We start from the raw sequence: 15,454 nt of genomic DNA on the forward strand, positions 1-15,454 counted from the left end.
CCTGTGGATGTATTTCAAGGCCTACCTTCAAACTCAGTGCCTCTTTGCTTGACATCATGGGAAAATCAAAAGAAATCAGCCATGACCTCAGAAGAAAATTGTAGACCTCCACAAGTCTGGTTCATCCTTGGGAGGAATTTCCAAACGCCTGAAGGTACCACGTTCATCTGTACAAACAACAGTACGCAAGTATAAACACCATGGGACCACGCAGCCGTCATACCTCCCAGAAAGGAGATGCGTTCTGTCTCCTAGAAATGAATGTACTTTGGTGCTAAAAATGCTAATCAATCCCAGAACAACAGCAAAGGACCTTGTGAAGATGCTGGAGGAAACAGGTACAAAAGCATCTATATCCACAGTAAAACGAGTCCTATATCGACATAACCTGAAATGCCGCTCAGCAAGGAAGAAGTCACTGCTCCAAAACTGCCATAAAAAAGCCAGACTACGGTTTGCAACTGCACATGGGGACAAAGATCGTACTTTTTAGAGAAATGTCCTCTGGTCTGATGAAACAAAAATATAACTGTTTGGCCATAATGACCATCATTACGTTTGGAGGATAAAGGGTGAGGTTTGCAAGCCGAAGAACACCATCCCAACCGTGAAGCACGGGGGTGGCAGCATCATGTTGTGGGGGTGCTTTGCTGCAGGAGGGACTGCTGCACTTCACAAAATAGATGGCATCATGAGGTGGGAAAATTATGTGGATATATTGAAGCAACATCTCAAGACATCAGTCAGGAAGTTAAAGCTTGGTCGCAAATGGGTCTTCCAAATGGACAATGACCCCAAACATACTTCAAAATCAAGGTATTGGAGTGGCCATCACAAAGCCCTGACCTCAATCCTATAGAAAATGTGTGAGCAGAACTGAAAAAGCACGTGCGAGCAAGGAGGCCTACAAACCTGACTCAGTTACACCAGCTCTGTCAGGAGGAATGGGCTAAAATTCACCCAACTTATTGTGGGAAGGTTGTGGAAGGCCACCCAAAACGTTTGACCCAAGTTAAACAATTTAAAGGCAATGCTACCAAATACAAATTGAGTGTATGTAAACTTCTGACCCACTGGGAATGTGATGAAAGAAATAAAAGCTGAAATAAATCTTTCTCTGTACTATTATTGTGACATTTCACCCACACAATCTCTTTTTACCATACAGACTGTCGGTACACACTGTTATGCTGGTGTGTTATACTGCTGTAGCGGTGTGTGTGTAAGACTGTGTAAGTGTATCGGTACTTGTGTGTGCGTGCGTGCGTGCATGCGTGTGTGTGTGTGTGTGTGTGTGTGTGTGTGTGTGTTTGAGACCGTGTAGGTTACACATATGTGTGTTTAGTAGGTGTGGGCAGCTACTGTATAATACCTCACCCTAACCCTAACCCCACCTAGCCATATGGCCAGACATCCGTGAAGAAAATGCTATAACCTCTATCAAATTCCCTCTCTCTCTCTCTCCTTCACACACACACACACATACACACACCTTTTAATCAAACACAGCACTTTACTATCTGATAACACTTATCATGTAAATACAAAAGCCACATCAACTTTCTCTCTACCACCCTCTCCAATTTCCCTATAGCGAAACCTGAAACAAATTCAACTTTTCCTGTTTATTACAATATTATGAACACAGTTCTGGACTGTTGTGTCCATCATATGTTGAGACACTGTCTGTCTGAATCAATGCTCGTGCTCCTGTCCGATCCGATTATCGATTATTAATAAACCTACCGAGAGATAGGCGCGTGAGCATAGGCTACCTAACTACAAGCGACCACTATCTAAATATGATGTAAGTGTTTTATAACAGTGTAATAACTTGCAGGTTTCTCCGATGCTATTTGTTTTATGCCCCAGTTCGTGTTTTTCATCCTGCCCGGAAGAGAAGGCGTGTTCGCGTTTTACCCAAGGCAACCTTTTGATTTTCCATATGATCAGTCGTGTCTGTCAGCCGCTCCAAACTCAACGGCACTAAGTTCCAACAGACTCTGCTTGGACTTTTCACACACCTAAACTTTTCCCGGAGAAAATATCCACCAATTCTGGACATCATTGATGTAGGTATGACATTTCATTTTTTACTCGTTTCATTCGTGTTTATTAGCAAGTTGTGACAGGTGCAAGTCTCTCCCGCTGTGCGTGCGTCTGTGAAGGCTATTTCTTTACAAGGTGTTTACCGAGGTCACTGGTGACTAACAGGCTTTTCAGTTAAATGTTAAAGCAGTTAAAAATATGTTATTATATCTTGTCTCATCAGTCAGACCGTTGGGGGTGTTTTGTTAGGGTGGAAATCTTGCGCGCCGCGGATGTAGTGCTCTGTATCTTGGAGTGTATTCCTTAACTCCAAACAGTTCCAAAACGTTTTGCAACAAAAACTAGCGGTCGAGCAAACAGGGCGGGACCTACCTCAATCTGTCTAATAGAAATGCTAGTTTTTGTTGCAAAACAACTTTTTGGGGTAATGATAACACACACCTATTTGCTAAACAAACCTCACAAACCAAACGGAAGCTCCGCACAGGTGAGACCACCGTTTACACACACACACACACACACACACACACACACACACACACACACACACACACACACACACACACACACACACACACACACAGTAGAGATTTAATACTGGCCTCATTTTAGGAGGAAGTACCAACTGATAAACTGATCCCTGTGGTAAGCAGAGACTAGTACTTTGTATTTGACCATGTACATCCACTGTCTGTCTGTGTTTCTCTCTCCCTCAGAGGTGATGGAGGGAGAAGGGGAGTTGTTGGACTTGAGTCACCTCTCAGAGGCAGAGCAGACATCCATCTTGGAAGTGTTACTAAGGGACTCGGATCTGCGTTGCCTTGACGAGGGGCGTGTAAGGTCAGAGGTGATTATTATTTAACCCTTTAGGTCCCTGATGAGCATCATGTTGACTGATTATGTTTATTTAACAAGGCAAGTCAGTTAAGAACAAATTCTTATTTACAATGACGGCCTACCGGGGAACAGTGGGTTAACTGCCTTGTTCAGGAGCAGAACGACAGATTTTTATTTTGTCAGCTCAGGGATTCAATCTAGCAACCTTTCGGTTATTGGCCCAATGCTCTAACCACTAGGCTACCTGCTGCCCCAATTAATGTATTCATTTATTGATTGATGTTTTTTTTTAATATAGAGGTATGTTAATGTTATCCACAGAGGGCTGGTGTTGGTGCAGGTGTTTGTTCCAGCCCAGCACTAACACACCTGATTCAAATCACTAAAACATTGTTTTACTTAAAAATGTTTGCCATATCAGATGCTCTTATTTACATTTTAAATTTGCTTATATTTTACCCCCTTTGTCTCCGCAATTTTGATCTTGTCTCATCGCTGCAATTCCCCTCTCGGGAGAGGCAACGGTCGAGTCATGCGCCGACACCGCCAAACCGACACCGCCAAACCGACACCACACCTGCCCGCTTCATCCGGAAGCCAGCTGCACCAATGTGTCAGAGGAAACAAAGTTCACCTGACAACCGCGGTCATCCTGCAGTCGCCCGGCCCGCCACAAGGAGTCACTAGAGCGCAATGAGCCAAGTAAAGCCCTCCACCCCTCAGCCAAACCCTTCCCTAGCCCGGACGGGCCAGTTCTGCGTCGCCCTATGGGACTCCCGATTGAACCCGGGTCTTTAGTGACGCCTTAGACTGCTGCGCCACTTGGGAGGGCCCTAGATGCTCTTTTCTAAATCAACTTTCAGCAGTTTCATAGGGAAAACAACCACATATCACAGTCATTTCAATAATTAGTACAATAGTGAAACATGATGTTAAACCCTCAGGACCCTGCAGGAGAAAGAGGCGGACCCAGTGCGTCTGAGGTTGCTGTCGGGGGCGTGGTTTCATGAGGAGAGGAGGAAGCGCTACCGAGACACAAAGGATGGCGTTGACATCATACAGGCATCCATACGAGGCAGGAAGCCAAGAACAGGTCAGACAACACACACACACACACACACACACACACACACACACACACACACACACACACACACACACACACACACACACACACACACACACACACACACACCAAAAATAACCAAGTGTAGGAGGACATCTGGTATTGGTTGATTGATTGATTGATTGATTGATTGGCAGAATTGTCTGTGAGTGGGGTGTTTAAAGGGCAGACAGAAGATGCTCCTCCCACTAACAACAACGACCCCAGCTCTCAGATAGAGGACAAGAAAGAGGAGGATGACAAGAGAAGGTGAAGGCATTTCTAATACAGAGGGTTGGGATGGTATAGTAGTGGGTAGGGAATGTTTGTCTTGGAGAAGGACTGGTATGTACAGTTTTAATGTATGTCGTTTTTTAAACATGTTCATCTCAGTAACAGGAGTCCACCTACAGCCAGACCCAGACCCAAACCCAGGAGCCCAAACCCACAGGTTAGTCATGTATATGTGTTTATTAGCTGTAGAATTCAGTGTGCAGATGGAGGATTGTCAGTCTAGTTGTGGAAAGGTAATCTCCCTCCCTCCCTCCCTCCCTCCCTCCCTCCCTCCCTCCCTCCCTCCCTCCCTCCCTCCCTCCCTCCCTCATAGTATTGTTCTAGAAACATGCTAACAATGTGTATGTTCCCTCACCTGTGTGTGTGTGTGTGTGTGTGTGTGCGTGTGCGTGTGTGTGCGTGTGTGTGCGTGCGTGCGTGCGTGTGTGTGTGTGTGTAGGATACAGACTCTGTGTCCAGTGTTGTGACAGAAGCTGATCTGATGCCTCTAAGGCCTGGGATCTCCATCAGCACTCTAAGTCTACAGTCTAACTACACAGTGAGACACACACTCTTGTTCACCCAAGGTGATTCTATCTCTGTTCCTTCAGTTAAGTGGGATTATTTTGATTAACTGTGTGTATATTCTGTGTTTGTGTGTGTGTGTGTTTGTGTATTCTCTCTGTTTGTTTGTGTGTTCTCTCTGTGTGTGTGTGTGTTCTCTGTGTGTGTGTGTGTGCTCTCTCTCTCTGTGTGTGTGTTCTCTCTCTCTGTGTGTGTGTTCTCTCTCTGTGTGTGTTCTCTTTGTGTGTGTGTGTGTGTATTCTCTCTGTGTGTGTGTGTATGTGTGTTTGTGTGTGTGTGTTCTCTCTGTGTGTTTGTGTGTGTGTTCTCTCTGTGTGTTTGTGTGTGTGTGTTCTCTCTGTGTGTTTGTGTGTGTGTGTGTGTGTGTGTTTGTGTGTGTTCTCTCTGTGTGTGTACGTGTGTGTGTTCTCTGTGTGTGTGTAGCTAAGTGGCAGTATGATGAGTCTGTTCAGTTCTGGGGAGTTTGGGGCAGTGGAGGTGAAGGGGCGTGTCCTGTTCTCGTTGGACTATGACACTCAGAGGGAGAAGCTACAGGTCAGAGTGTGTCGTTGTGAAGGCCTGGCTGCTGCACACAAGAACCACTCCGACCCGTAAGTAAAGTAGGGTTGGTATTTCGAGGATGCTAACTGGGATCATTTTGGGGAACTATCCGTTTAAGAAGCACTTGTTTTGTGTTAAGAAGTGTGTGTGTGTGTGTGTGTGTGTATGTGTGTGTGTGTGTGTGTGTGTGTGTGTGTGTGTGTGTGTGTGTGTGTGTGTGTGTGTGTGTGTGTGTGTGTGTGTGTGTGTGTGTGTGTGTGTGTGTGTGTGTGTGTGTGTTTTAGGTACGCAAAGGCCTATCTCCTGCCTGATAAGTCTTCTCACAGTAAGAAGAAAACGACAGTAAAGAAAAAGACCCTCAACCCAGTCTTTGACCAGACACTGAAAGTGAGAGCACCCAAACATCTCTCGCTTTGTTTCTCCATTTATTTCCCTCTGATTCTGTCATGTCTCTTCTCTCTCTGCCTGTCTATCTGCCATGTCTCTCTGGTCTGTCTCATTCCTGTCTCTCTCATTATAATGTGCAATTATAACATGGTCCAATCACACCAAGGCAGTCGTGAAGAGGGCACGACAAAACCTATTCCCCCTCAGGAGACTGAAAAGATTTGGCATGGGTCCTCAGATCCTCATAAGGTTCTACAGCTGCACCATCGAGAGCATCTTGACTGGTTGCATCACTGCCTGGTATGGCTACTGCTCGGTCTCCGACCGCAAGGCACTACAGAGGGTAGTGTGAACGGCCCAGTATAACACTGGGGCCAAGCTTCCTGCCATCCAGGACCTCTATACCAGGCGGGGTCAGAGGAAGGCCCTAAAAATTGTCAAAGACTCCAGTCACCCCAGTCATAGATTGTTCTCTCTGCTACCGCATGGCAAGCGGTACCGGAGCGCCAAGTCTAGGTCCAAGAGGCTTCTAAACAGCTTCTACCCCCAAGCCATAAGACTCCTGAACATCTAGTCAAATGGCTACCCAGACTATTTGCATTGACCCCACCCCAACCGGGGTACCCCCTTGTATATAGTCTCGCTATTGTTATTTTACTGCTGCTCTTTAACTACTTGTTACTTTTATTTCTTATTCTTACTCATATATATATATTCTTAACTGCATTGTTGGTTAATAAGTAAGCATTTGACTGTATTCGGCGCATGTGACTAATACAATTTGATTTGAATGATGTTGTTTGTGTTTCCCAGTATAAGATGAGCGTGTCAGAGGTACGTGGCAGGACTCTGAACCTGTCTGTGTGGCACGCTGCCCCCCTGGGTAGAAACCTGTTCCTAGGAGAGGTAGAACTGGAGCTGGCTCACTGGGACTGGACACACACAGACCCTGACTGGTACCAACTACAGCCACGGGTAGGACCAATACACACACGTGCGAGCAAACACATACAACATACATGCATACATGCATACATACATACATACATACATACATACATACATACATACATACATACATACATACATACATACATACATACATACATACATACATACATACATACATACATATACATACATACATACACCTACACCCAAACACATACCAAACACGCATACATACAAACACACAGAAACACCTACACCCACACACATACCAAACACGCATGCATAAACACACACACACACACACACACACACACACACACACACACACACACACACACACACCACACACACACACACACACACACACACACACACACACACACACACACACACCACAGCATGCAGTAAGTCCTGCATTGTGTGTAGTCTTAACAGGAGGAGAGAAAGTGCTGATAATTTCAACTAGCTCTTATATAGCCCTTCGAACCTGAGCGCTCTTTCTTCAATCTCCCTCTCTCCTTCCCTCTCTCTTCAATCTCCCTCTCTCCTTCCCTCTCTCTCTCTTCAATCTCCCTCTCTCCTTCCCTCTCTCTTCAATCTCCCTCTCTCCTTCCCTCTCTCTCTCTTCAATCTCCCTCTCTCCTTCCCTCTCTCTTCAATCTCCCTCTCTCCTTCCCTCTCTCTTCAATCTCCCTCTCTCCTTCCCTCTCTCTCTCTTCAATCTCTCTCTCTCCTTCCCTCTCTCTCTCTCTCTTCAATCTCCCTCTCTCCTTCCCTCTCTCTCTCTCTCTCTCTCTCTTCAATCTCCCTCTCTCCTTCCCTCTCTCTCTCTCTCTCTCTTCAATCTCCCTCTATCCTTCCCTCTCTCTCTCTCTCTTCAATCTCCCTCTCTCCTTCCCTCTCTCTCTCTTCAATCTCCCTCTCTCCTTCCCTCTCTCTCTCCAATCTCTCTCTCTCCTTCCCTCTCTCTCTCTCTTCAATCTCCCTCTCTCCTTCCCTCTCTCTCTCTCTTCAATCTCCCTCTCTCCTTCCCTCTCTCTCTCTCTCTCTTCAATCTCCCTCTCTCCTTCCCTCTCTCTCTCTCTCTCTTCAATCTCCCTCTCCTTCCCTCTCTCTCTCTCTCTCTTCAATCTCCCTCTCTCCTTCCCTCTCTCTCTCTCTCTTCAATCTCCCTCTCTCCTTCCCTCTCTCTCTCTCTCTTCAATCTCCCTCTCTCCTTCCTTCCCTCTCTCTCTCTCTTCAATCTCCCTCTCTCCTTCCCTCTCTCTTCAATCTCCCTCTCTCCTTCCCTCTCTCTCTCTTCAATCTCCCTCTCTCCTTCCCTCTCTCTTCAATCTCCCTCTCTCCTTCCCTCTCTCTCTCTCTCTCTCTCTTCAATCTCCCTCTCTCCTTCCCTCTCTCTCTCTCTCTCTTCAATCTCCCTCTCTCCTTCCCTCTCTCGGTCCTTTCACCCCTCTCTCTCTCTCTCTTCAATCTCCCTCTCTCCTTCCCTCTCTCTCTGTCTCTTCAATCTCCCTCTCTCCTTCCTTCCTTCCCTCTCTCTCTCTTCAATCTCCCTCTCTCCTTCCCTCTCTCTCTCTTCAATCTCCCTCTCTCCTTCCCTCTCTCTCTCTCTTCAATCTCCCTCTCTCCTTCCCTCTCTCCTTCCCTCTCTCTCTCTCTCTCTTCAATCTCCCTCTCTCCTTCCCTCTCTCGGTCCTTTCACCCCTCTCTCTCTCTCTCTTCAATCTCCCTCTCTCCTTCCCTCTCTCTCTCTCTTCAATCTCCCTCTCTCCTTCCCTCTCTCCTTCCCTCTCTCTCTCTCTCTCTTCAATCTCCCTCTCTCCTTCCCTCTCTCGGTCCTTTCACCCCTCTCTCTCTCTCTCTCTTCAATCTCCCTCTCTCCTTCCCTCTCTCTCTCTCTTCAATCTCCCTCTCTCCTTCCTTCCCTCTCTCTCTCTCTTCAATCTCCCTCTCTCCTTCCCTCTCTCTTCAATCTCCCTCTCTCCTTCCCTCTCTCTTCAATCTCCCTCTCTCCTTCCCTCTCTCTCTCTTCAATCTCCCTCTCTCCTTCCCTCTCTCTCTCTCTCTCTTCAATCTCCCTCTCTCCTTCCCTCTCTCGGTCCTTTCACCCCTCTCTCTCTCTCTCTTCAATCTCCCTCTCTCCTTCCCTCTCTCTCTCTCTTCAATCTCCCTCTCTCCTTCCTTCCCTCTCTCTCTCTCTTCAATCTCCCTCTCTCCTTCCCTCTCTCTCTCTCTTCAATCTCCCTCTCTCTCTTCAATCTCCCTCTCTCCTTCCCTCTCTCTCTCTCTTCAATCTCCCTCTCTCCTTCCCTCTCTCTTCAATCTCCCTCTCTCCTTCCCTCTCTCTTCAATCTCCCTCTCTCCTTCCCTCTCTCTCTCTTCAATCTCCCTCTCTCCTTCCCTCTCTCTCTCTCTTCAATCTCCCTCTCTCCTTCCCTCTCTCTCTCTCTTCAATCTCCCTCTCTCCTTCCCTCTCTCTCTCTTCAATCTCCCTCTCTCCTTCCCTCTCTCTCTCTTCAATCTCTCTCTCTCCTTCCCTCTCTCTCTCTCTCTTCAATCTCCCTCTCTCCTTCCCTCTCTCTCTCTCTCTCTTCAATCTCCCTCTCTCCTTCCCTCTCTCTCTCTCTCTCTTCAATCTCCCTCTCTCCTTCCCTCTCTCAATCTCCCTCTCTCCTTCCCTCTCTCTCTCTCTTCAATCTCCCTCTCTCCTTCCCTCTCTCTCTCTCTCTCTTCAATCTCCCTCTCTCCTTCCCTCTCTCTCTCTCTCTCTCTTCAATCTCCCTCTCTCCTTCCCTCTCTCTCTCTTCAATCTCCCTCTCTCCTTCCCTCTCTCTCTCTCTTCAATCTCCCTCTCTCCTTCCCTCTCTTCAATCTCCCTCTCTCCTTCCTTCCCTCTCTCTCTCTCTTCAATCTCCCTCTCTCCTTTCCTCTCTCTTCAATCTCCCTCTCTCCTTCCCTCTCTCTCTCTTCAATCTCCCTCTCTCTTTCCCTCTCTCTCTCTCTTCAATCTCCCTCTCTCCTTCCCTCTCTCTTCAATCTCCCTCTCTCCTTCCCTCTCTCTCTCTCTCTCTCTCTCTCTCCTTCCCTCTCTCTCTCTCTCTTCAATCTCCCTCTCTCCTTCCCTCTCTCGGTCCTTTCACCCCTCTATCTCTCTCTCTCTCTTCAATCTCCCTCTCTCCTTCCCTCTCTCGCTCCTTTCACCCCTCTATCTCTCTCTCTCTCTTCAATCTCCCTCTCTCCTTCCCTCTCTCACTCCTTTCACCCATCTATCTCTCCCTCTCTTCTTTCTCCCTCTCTCTCCCTCTCTCAATTCAATCTCTCTCTCTCTCTCCCTCTCTCAATTCAATTCTCTCTCTCAATTCAATTCTCTCTCTGTCTCTCTCTCAGTTGCAGTGTAGTCCAGAGTCTATCAGTAGTCGAGGAAACATCAGGCTCTCTATCAAGTTCACCCCAGCAGGATCTGAGGGTGAGCTGAGCTCACTACGCACGCCACACACAAACGTCATTTCCTTCCTTTCTCTCTCTCATCTCCGTCTGAACTTACTCTGCGTGTGTCTGCGCGCGTGTGTGTGTGTGTGTCTGCTTGTGTGTGTGTGTATAGGTGGAGGTCTACCTCCATCTGGGGAGCTACACATTTGTCTGTGGCAGGCGCAGGGTCTTCTCTCCACCAAAGGTGGCGCCATCGACTCCTTCGTCAAGAGGTGGGTTAGAGCAGGTGTTCCCTAACTTTTTCACTCAGGCCCCACTTCCAGCATTGGGAAACATCCCGTCTAACATCCCGTGCCACGTCTATTTCTATGGGTAGAAGCACTGTTCACACCCCTCTTGTTGGTGGAGAGAACAGTTTGCTGATTTAAAGATTATTTCCCACAATTCTGCACATTTTGTCATGGGGTGCAGAGAAAGTGTTTCAGTTTTAAAATAGTTCTCTAAGTAGTTCTCTTAGAAATAGTTCTCTAAATAGTTATCTTAGAAATAGTTCTCTAAGTTATGTAATGACTGACAAGACAAGAGGAAGTGATGATGTACAACCCAGTTTAGTAATGTCACCTTGTGTATTCTACTATTACAACTCAGTTTAGTAATGTCACCTTGTGTATTCTACTATTACAACTCAGTTTAGTAATGTCACCTTGTGTATTCTACTATTACAACTCAGTTTAGTAATGTCACCTTGTGTATTCTACTATTACAACTCAGTTTAGTAATGTCACCTTGTACATGCTACTATTACAACTCAGTTTAGTAATGTCACCTTGTGTATTCTACTATTACAACTCAGTTTAGTAATGTCACCTTGTACATTCTACTATTACAACTCAGTTTAGTAATGTCACCTTGTGTATTCTACTATTACAACTCAGTTTAGTAATGTCACCTTGTGTATTCTACTATTACAACTCAGTTTAGTAATGTCACCTTGTACATTCTACTATTACAACTCAGTTTAGTAATGTCACCTTGTGTATTCTACTATTACAACTCAGTTTAGTAATGTCACCTTGTGTATTCTACTATTACAACTCAGTTTAGTAATGTCACCTTGTGTATTCTACTATTACAACTCAGTTTAGTAATGTCACCTTGTACAGTCTACAATTACAACTCAGTTTAGTAATGTCACCTTGTGTATTCTACTATTACAACTCAGTTTAGTAATGTCACCTTGTGTATTCTACTATTACAACTCAGTTTAGTAATGTCACCTTGTGTATTCTACTATTACAACTCAGTTTAGTAATGTCACCTTGTGTATTCTACTATTACAACTCAGTTTAGTAATGTCACCTTGTGTATTCTACTATTACAACTCAGTTTAGTAATGTCACCTTGTACATTCTACTATTACAACTCAGTTTAGTAATGTCACCTTGTGTATTCTACTATTACAACTCAGTTTAGTAATGTCACCTTGTGTATTCTACTATTACAACTCAGTTTAGTAATGTCACCTTGTACATTCTACTATTACAACTCAGTTTAGTAATGTCACCTTGTGTATTCTACTATTACAACTCAGTTTAGTAATGTCACCTTGTACAGTCTACTATTACAACTCAGTTTAGTAATGTCACCTTGTGTATTCTACTATTACAACTCAGTTTAGTAATGTCACCTTGTGTATTCTACTATTACAACTCAGTTTAGTAATGTCACCTTGTGTATTCTACTATTACAACTCAGTTTAGTAATGTCACCTTGTGTATTCTACTATTACAACTCAGTTTAGTAATGTCACCTTGTGTATTCTACTATTACAACTCAGTTTAGTAATGTCACCTTGTACAGTCTACTATTACAACTCAGTTTAGTAATGTCACCTTGTGTATTCTACTATTACAACTCAGTTTAGTAATGTCACCTTGTGTATTCTACTATTACAACTCAGTTTAGTAATGTCACCTTGTGTATTCTACTATTACAACTCAGTTTAGTAATGTCACCTTGTGTATTCTACTATTACAACTCAGTTTAGTAATGTCACCTTGTACATTCTACTATTACAACTCAGTTTAGTAATGTCACCTTGTGTATTCTACTATTACAACTCAGTTTAGTAATGTCACCTTGTGTATTCTACTATTACAACTCAGTTTAGTAATGTCACCTTGTACAGTCTACTATTACAACCTACTATTACAACTCAGTTTAGTAATGTCACCTTGTACAGTCTACTATTACAACTCAGTTTAGTAATGTCACCTTGTGTATTCTACTATTACAACTCAGTTTAGTAATGTCACCTTGTACATTCTACTATTACAACTCAGTTTAGTAATGTCACCTTGTGTATTCTACTATTACAACTCAGTTTAGTAATGTCACCTTGTACAGTCTACTATTACAACTCAGTTTAGTAATGTCACCTTGTGTATTCTACTATTACAACTCAGTTTAGTAATGTCACCTTGTGTATTCTACTATTACAACTCAGTTTAGTAATGTCACCTTGTACATTCTACTATTACAACTCAGTTTAGTAATGTCACCTTGTGTATTCTACTATTACAACTCAGTTTAGTAATGTCACCTTGTGTATTCTACTATTACAACTCAGTTTAGTAATGTCACCTTGTACAGTCTACTATTACAACTCAGATTAGTAATGTCACCTTGTACATTCTACTATTACAACTCAGTTTAGTAATGTCACCTTGTACAGTCTACTATTACAACTCAGATTAGTAATGTCACCTTATACATTCTACTATTACAACTCAGATTAGTAATGTCACCTTGTACATTCTACTATTACAACTCAGTTTAGTAATGTCACCTTGTACATTCTACTATTACAACTCAGATTAGTAATGTCACCTTGTACATTCTACTATTACAACATTCTAGAGTAAGTTGCAAGCTGGACTCAATTCCTTGATTTTTGATAGATTGTTTCACTTTTGTTTATTATCTATTTCACTTGCTTTGGCAATGTAAACATATGTTTCCCATGCCAATAAATCCCCTTAAATTGAATTGAATTGAGAGAGAGAGACCCTTCGTGCAACCCCAGGGGGTGTGCCCCACAGTTTGGGAACCACTGGGTTCAGGGGTCAGGCGTAGGAATACCAGCAGTGTGGCAGACCTCAACGTCTGGATTCCAGAAACTGGGGGCTAGAGTTAGTTGGATAAGACTGTTTTTAGTGGAACGTGTATAAAAACTGTACTTTAACTTTGATCTAAGCTACGTGCTGCCGGACGCCGGCCGGTTGAGCGGTCAGAAGACCCGGATGGTCAAGCGGTCAATCAGTCCAATCTACAACCACACTATGGTGTACGAAGGGTTCCAACCTGCTGACCTGAGGGAGGCCTGCGCAGAGCTGACCGTCTGGCACCGTGAAGGGATTAAAACACACCTGCTGGGAGGGGTCAGACTCAGCCCTGGGACAGGTGAGATTCAAACGTACACGCACGCACACACACACACACACACACACACATAGATACGCACTGTGTATGCACAGATGCCACTGTAACATGGCGTGTGTGTGTGTGTGTGTTACAGGTCTGAGCTACGGGGCGGCAGTGTGTTGGATGGATTCAACAGAGGAGGAAGTTACCATGTGGACCTCCATGATCCTGAACCCTAGCCACTGGATAGATACTACACTACCTATCAGAACTAACCTGGCTAATCGCCAGAAGTAACACTGTTGGTGTATTCTGGGTAGTAGTCTGCTGTTGGTGTATTCTGGGTAGTAGTCTGCTGTTGGTGCATTCTGGGTAGTAGTCTGCTGTTGGTGTATTCTGGGTAGTATGCTGCTGTTGGTGTATTCTGGGTAGTAGTCTGCTGTTGGTGTATTCTGGGTAGTAGTCTGCTGTTGGTGTATTCTGGGTAGTAGTCTGCTGTTGGTGTATTCTGGGTAGTAGTCTGCTGTTGGTGTATTCTGGGTAGTAGTCTGCTGTTGGTGTATTCTGGGTAGTAGTCTGCTGTTGGTGCATTCTGGGTAGTAGTCTGCTGTTGGTGTATTCTGGGTAGTATGCTGCTGTTGGTGTATTCTGGGTAGTAGTCTGCTGTTGGTGTATTCTGGGTAGTATGCTGCTGTTGGTGTATTCTGGGTAGTAGTCTGCTGTTGGTGTATTCTGGGTAGTAGTCTGCTGTTGGTGTATTCTGGGTAGTAGTCTGCTGTTGGTGTATTCTGGGTAGTAGTCTGCTGTTGGTGTATTCTGGGTAGTAGTCTGCTGTTGGTGTATTCTGGGTAGTATGCTGCTGTTGGTGTATTCTGGGTAGTAGTCTGCTGTTGGTGTATTCTGGGTAGTAGTCTGCTGTTGGTGTATTCTGGGTAGTAGTCTGCTGTTGGTGTATTCTGGGTAGTAGTGCTGCTGTTGGTGTATTCTGGGTAGTAGTCTGCTGTTGGTGTATTCTGGGTAGTAGTCTGCTGTTGGTGTATTCTGGGTAGTAGTCTGCTGTTGGTGTATTCTGGGTAGTAGTCTGCTGTTGGTGTATTCTGGGTAGTAGTCTGCTGTTGGTGTATTCTGGGTAGTAGTCTGCTGTTGGTGTATTCTGGGTAGTAGTCTGCTGTTGGTGTATTCTGGGTAGTAGTCTGCTGTTGGTGTATTCTGGGTAGTAGTCTGCTGTTGGTGTATTCTGGGTAGTATGCTGCTGTTGGTGTATTCTGGGTAGTAGTCTGCTGTTGGTGTATTCTGGGTAGTTGTGCTGCTGTTGGTGTATTCTGGGTAGTAGTCTGCTGTTGGTGTATTCTGGGTAGTAGTCTGCTGTTGGTGTATTCTGGGTAGTAGTCTGCTGTTGGTGTATTCTGGGTAGTAGTCTGCTGTTGGTGTATTCTGGGTAGTATGCTGCTGTTGGTGTATTCTGGGTTTTGTTGCCAATGGTAGAGATTGGCTGGGTCTAGTTTTCTAAAAGTTTGGGAAGAGAAAATGGAATAGGTGAGTAGTCCATCTGTCGTTTTAGTTTTCAGACCCAGATATTATTCCAGTTGAATCAAATGCATTTAAATTAGGGCTGTGGTTTGAATGAGAATATGGTCTACGATACTTCCCCAAGCCTAGCTAGGGGTTTATAAATCCCTTAACGATCAGTCTGTTGACTTACACAACAATAAGGAACGAAACAGAGGAAACTGGGAAGAGTAAATTACACGACTGTGTGTTAGTTAACAAAGACTTTAGTTAACAGAGTGCCATTCTTATGTTAAAACTACTGTATGAAAGAATGTGTGTAATCTGTAGACCTTGGTCAAACATGATACTCTAGATTATCAA

At 44.6% G+C, this 15,454-nt stretch overlaps 1 protein-coding gene across 2 annotated transcripts; it reads left to right on the forward strand.

Moving 5' to 3' along the window:
- The first annotated feature begins 1,628 nt into the window (after nucleotides 1–1,628).
- Nucleotides 1,629–14,543, forward strand: LOC106570640 (synaptotagmin-like protein 1). Of its 2 annotated transcripts, none has more exons than XM_045695024.2 (13): nucleotides 1,629–2,076; nucleotides 2,766–2,889; nucleotides 3,831–3,979; nucleotides 4,150–4,261; nucleotides 4,385–4,442; nucleotides 4,725–4,823; nucleotides 5,273–5,439; nucleotides 5,674–5,776; nucleotides 6,590–6,751; nucleotides 10,118–10,196; nucleotides 10,332–10,431; nucleotides 13,416–13,621; nucleotides 13,737–14,543. In XM_045695024.2, the coding sequence occupies exons 2-13, from the start codon at nucleotides 2,771–2,773 to the stop codon at nucleotides 13,877–13,879; spliced, it is 1,497 nt and encodes a 498-aa protein (XP_045550980.2). In that variant the 5' UTR covers nucleotides 1,629–2,076; nucleotides 2,766–2,770; the 3' UTR covers nucleotides 13,880–14,543. The 2 variants fall into 2 exon arrangements, with proteins under 2 accessions (XP_045550980.2, XP_045550981.2); XM_045695025.2 differs by having other exon boundaries at nucleotides 1,629–2,072.
- The last annotated feature ends 911 nt before the right edge of the window (nucleotides 14,544–15,454 follow it).

This window comes from Salmo salar, chromosome 14 (assembly GCF_965601325.2).
Source record: "Salmo salar chromosome 14, fSalSal1, whole genome shotgun sequence".
NCBI lineage: Eukaryota > Metazoa > Chordata > Actinopteri > Salmoniformes > Salmonidae > Salmo > Salmo salar.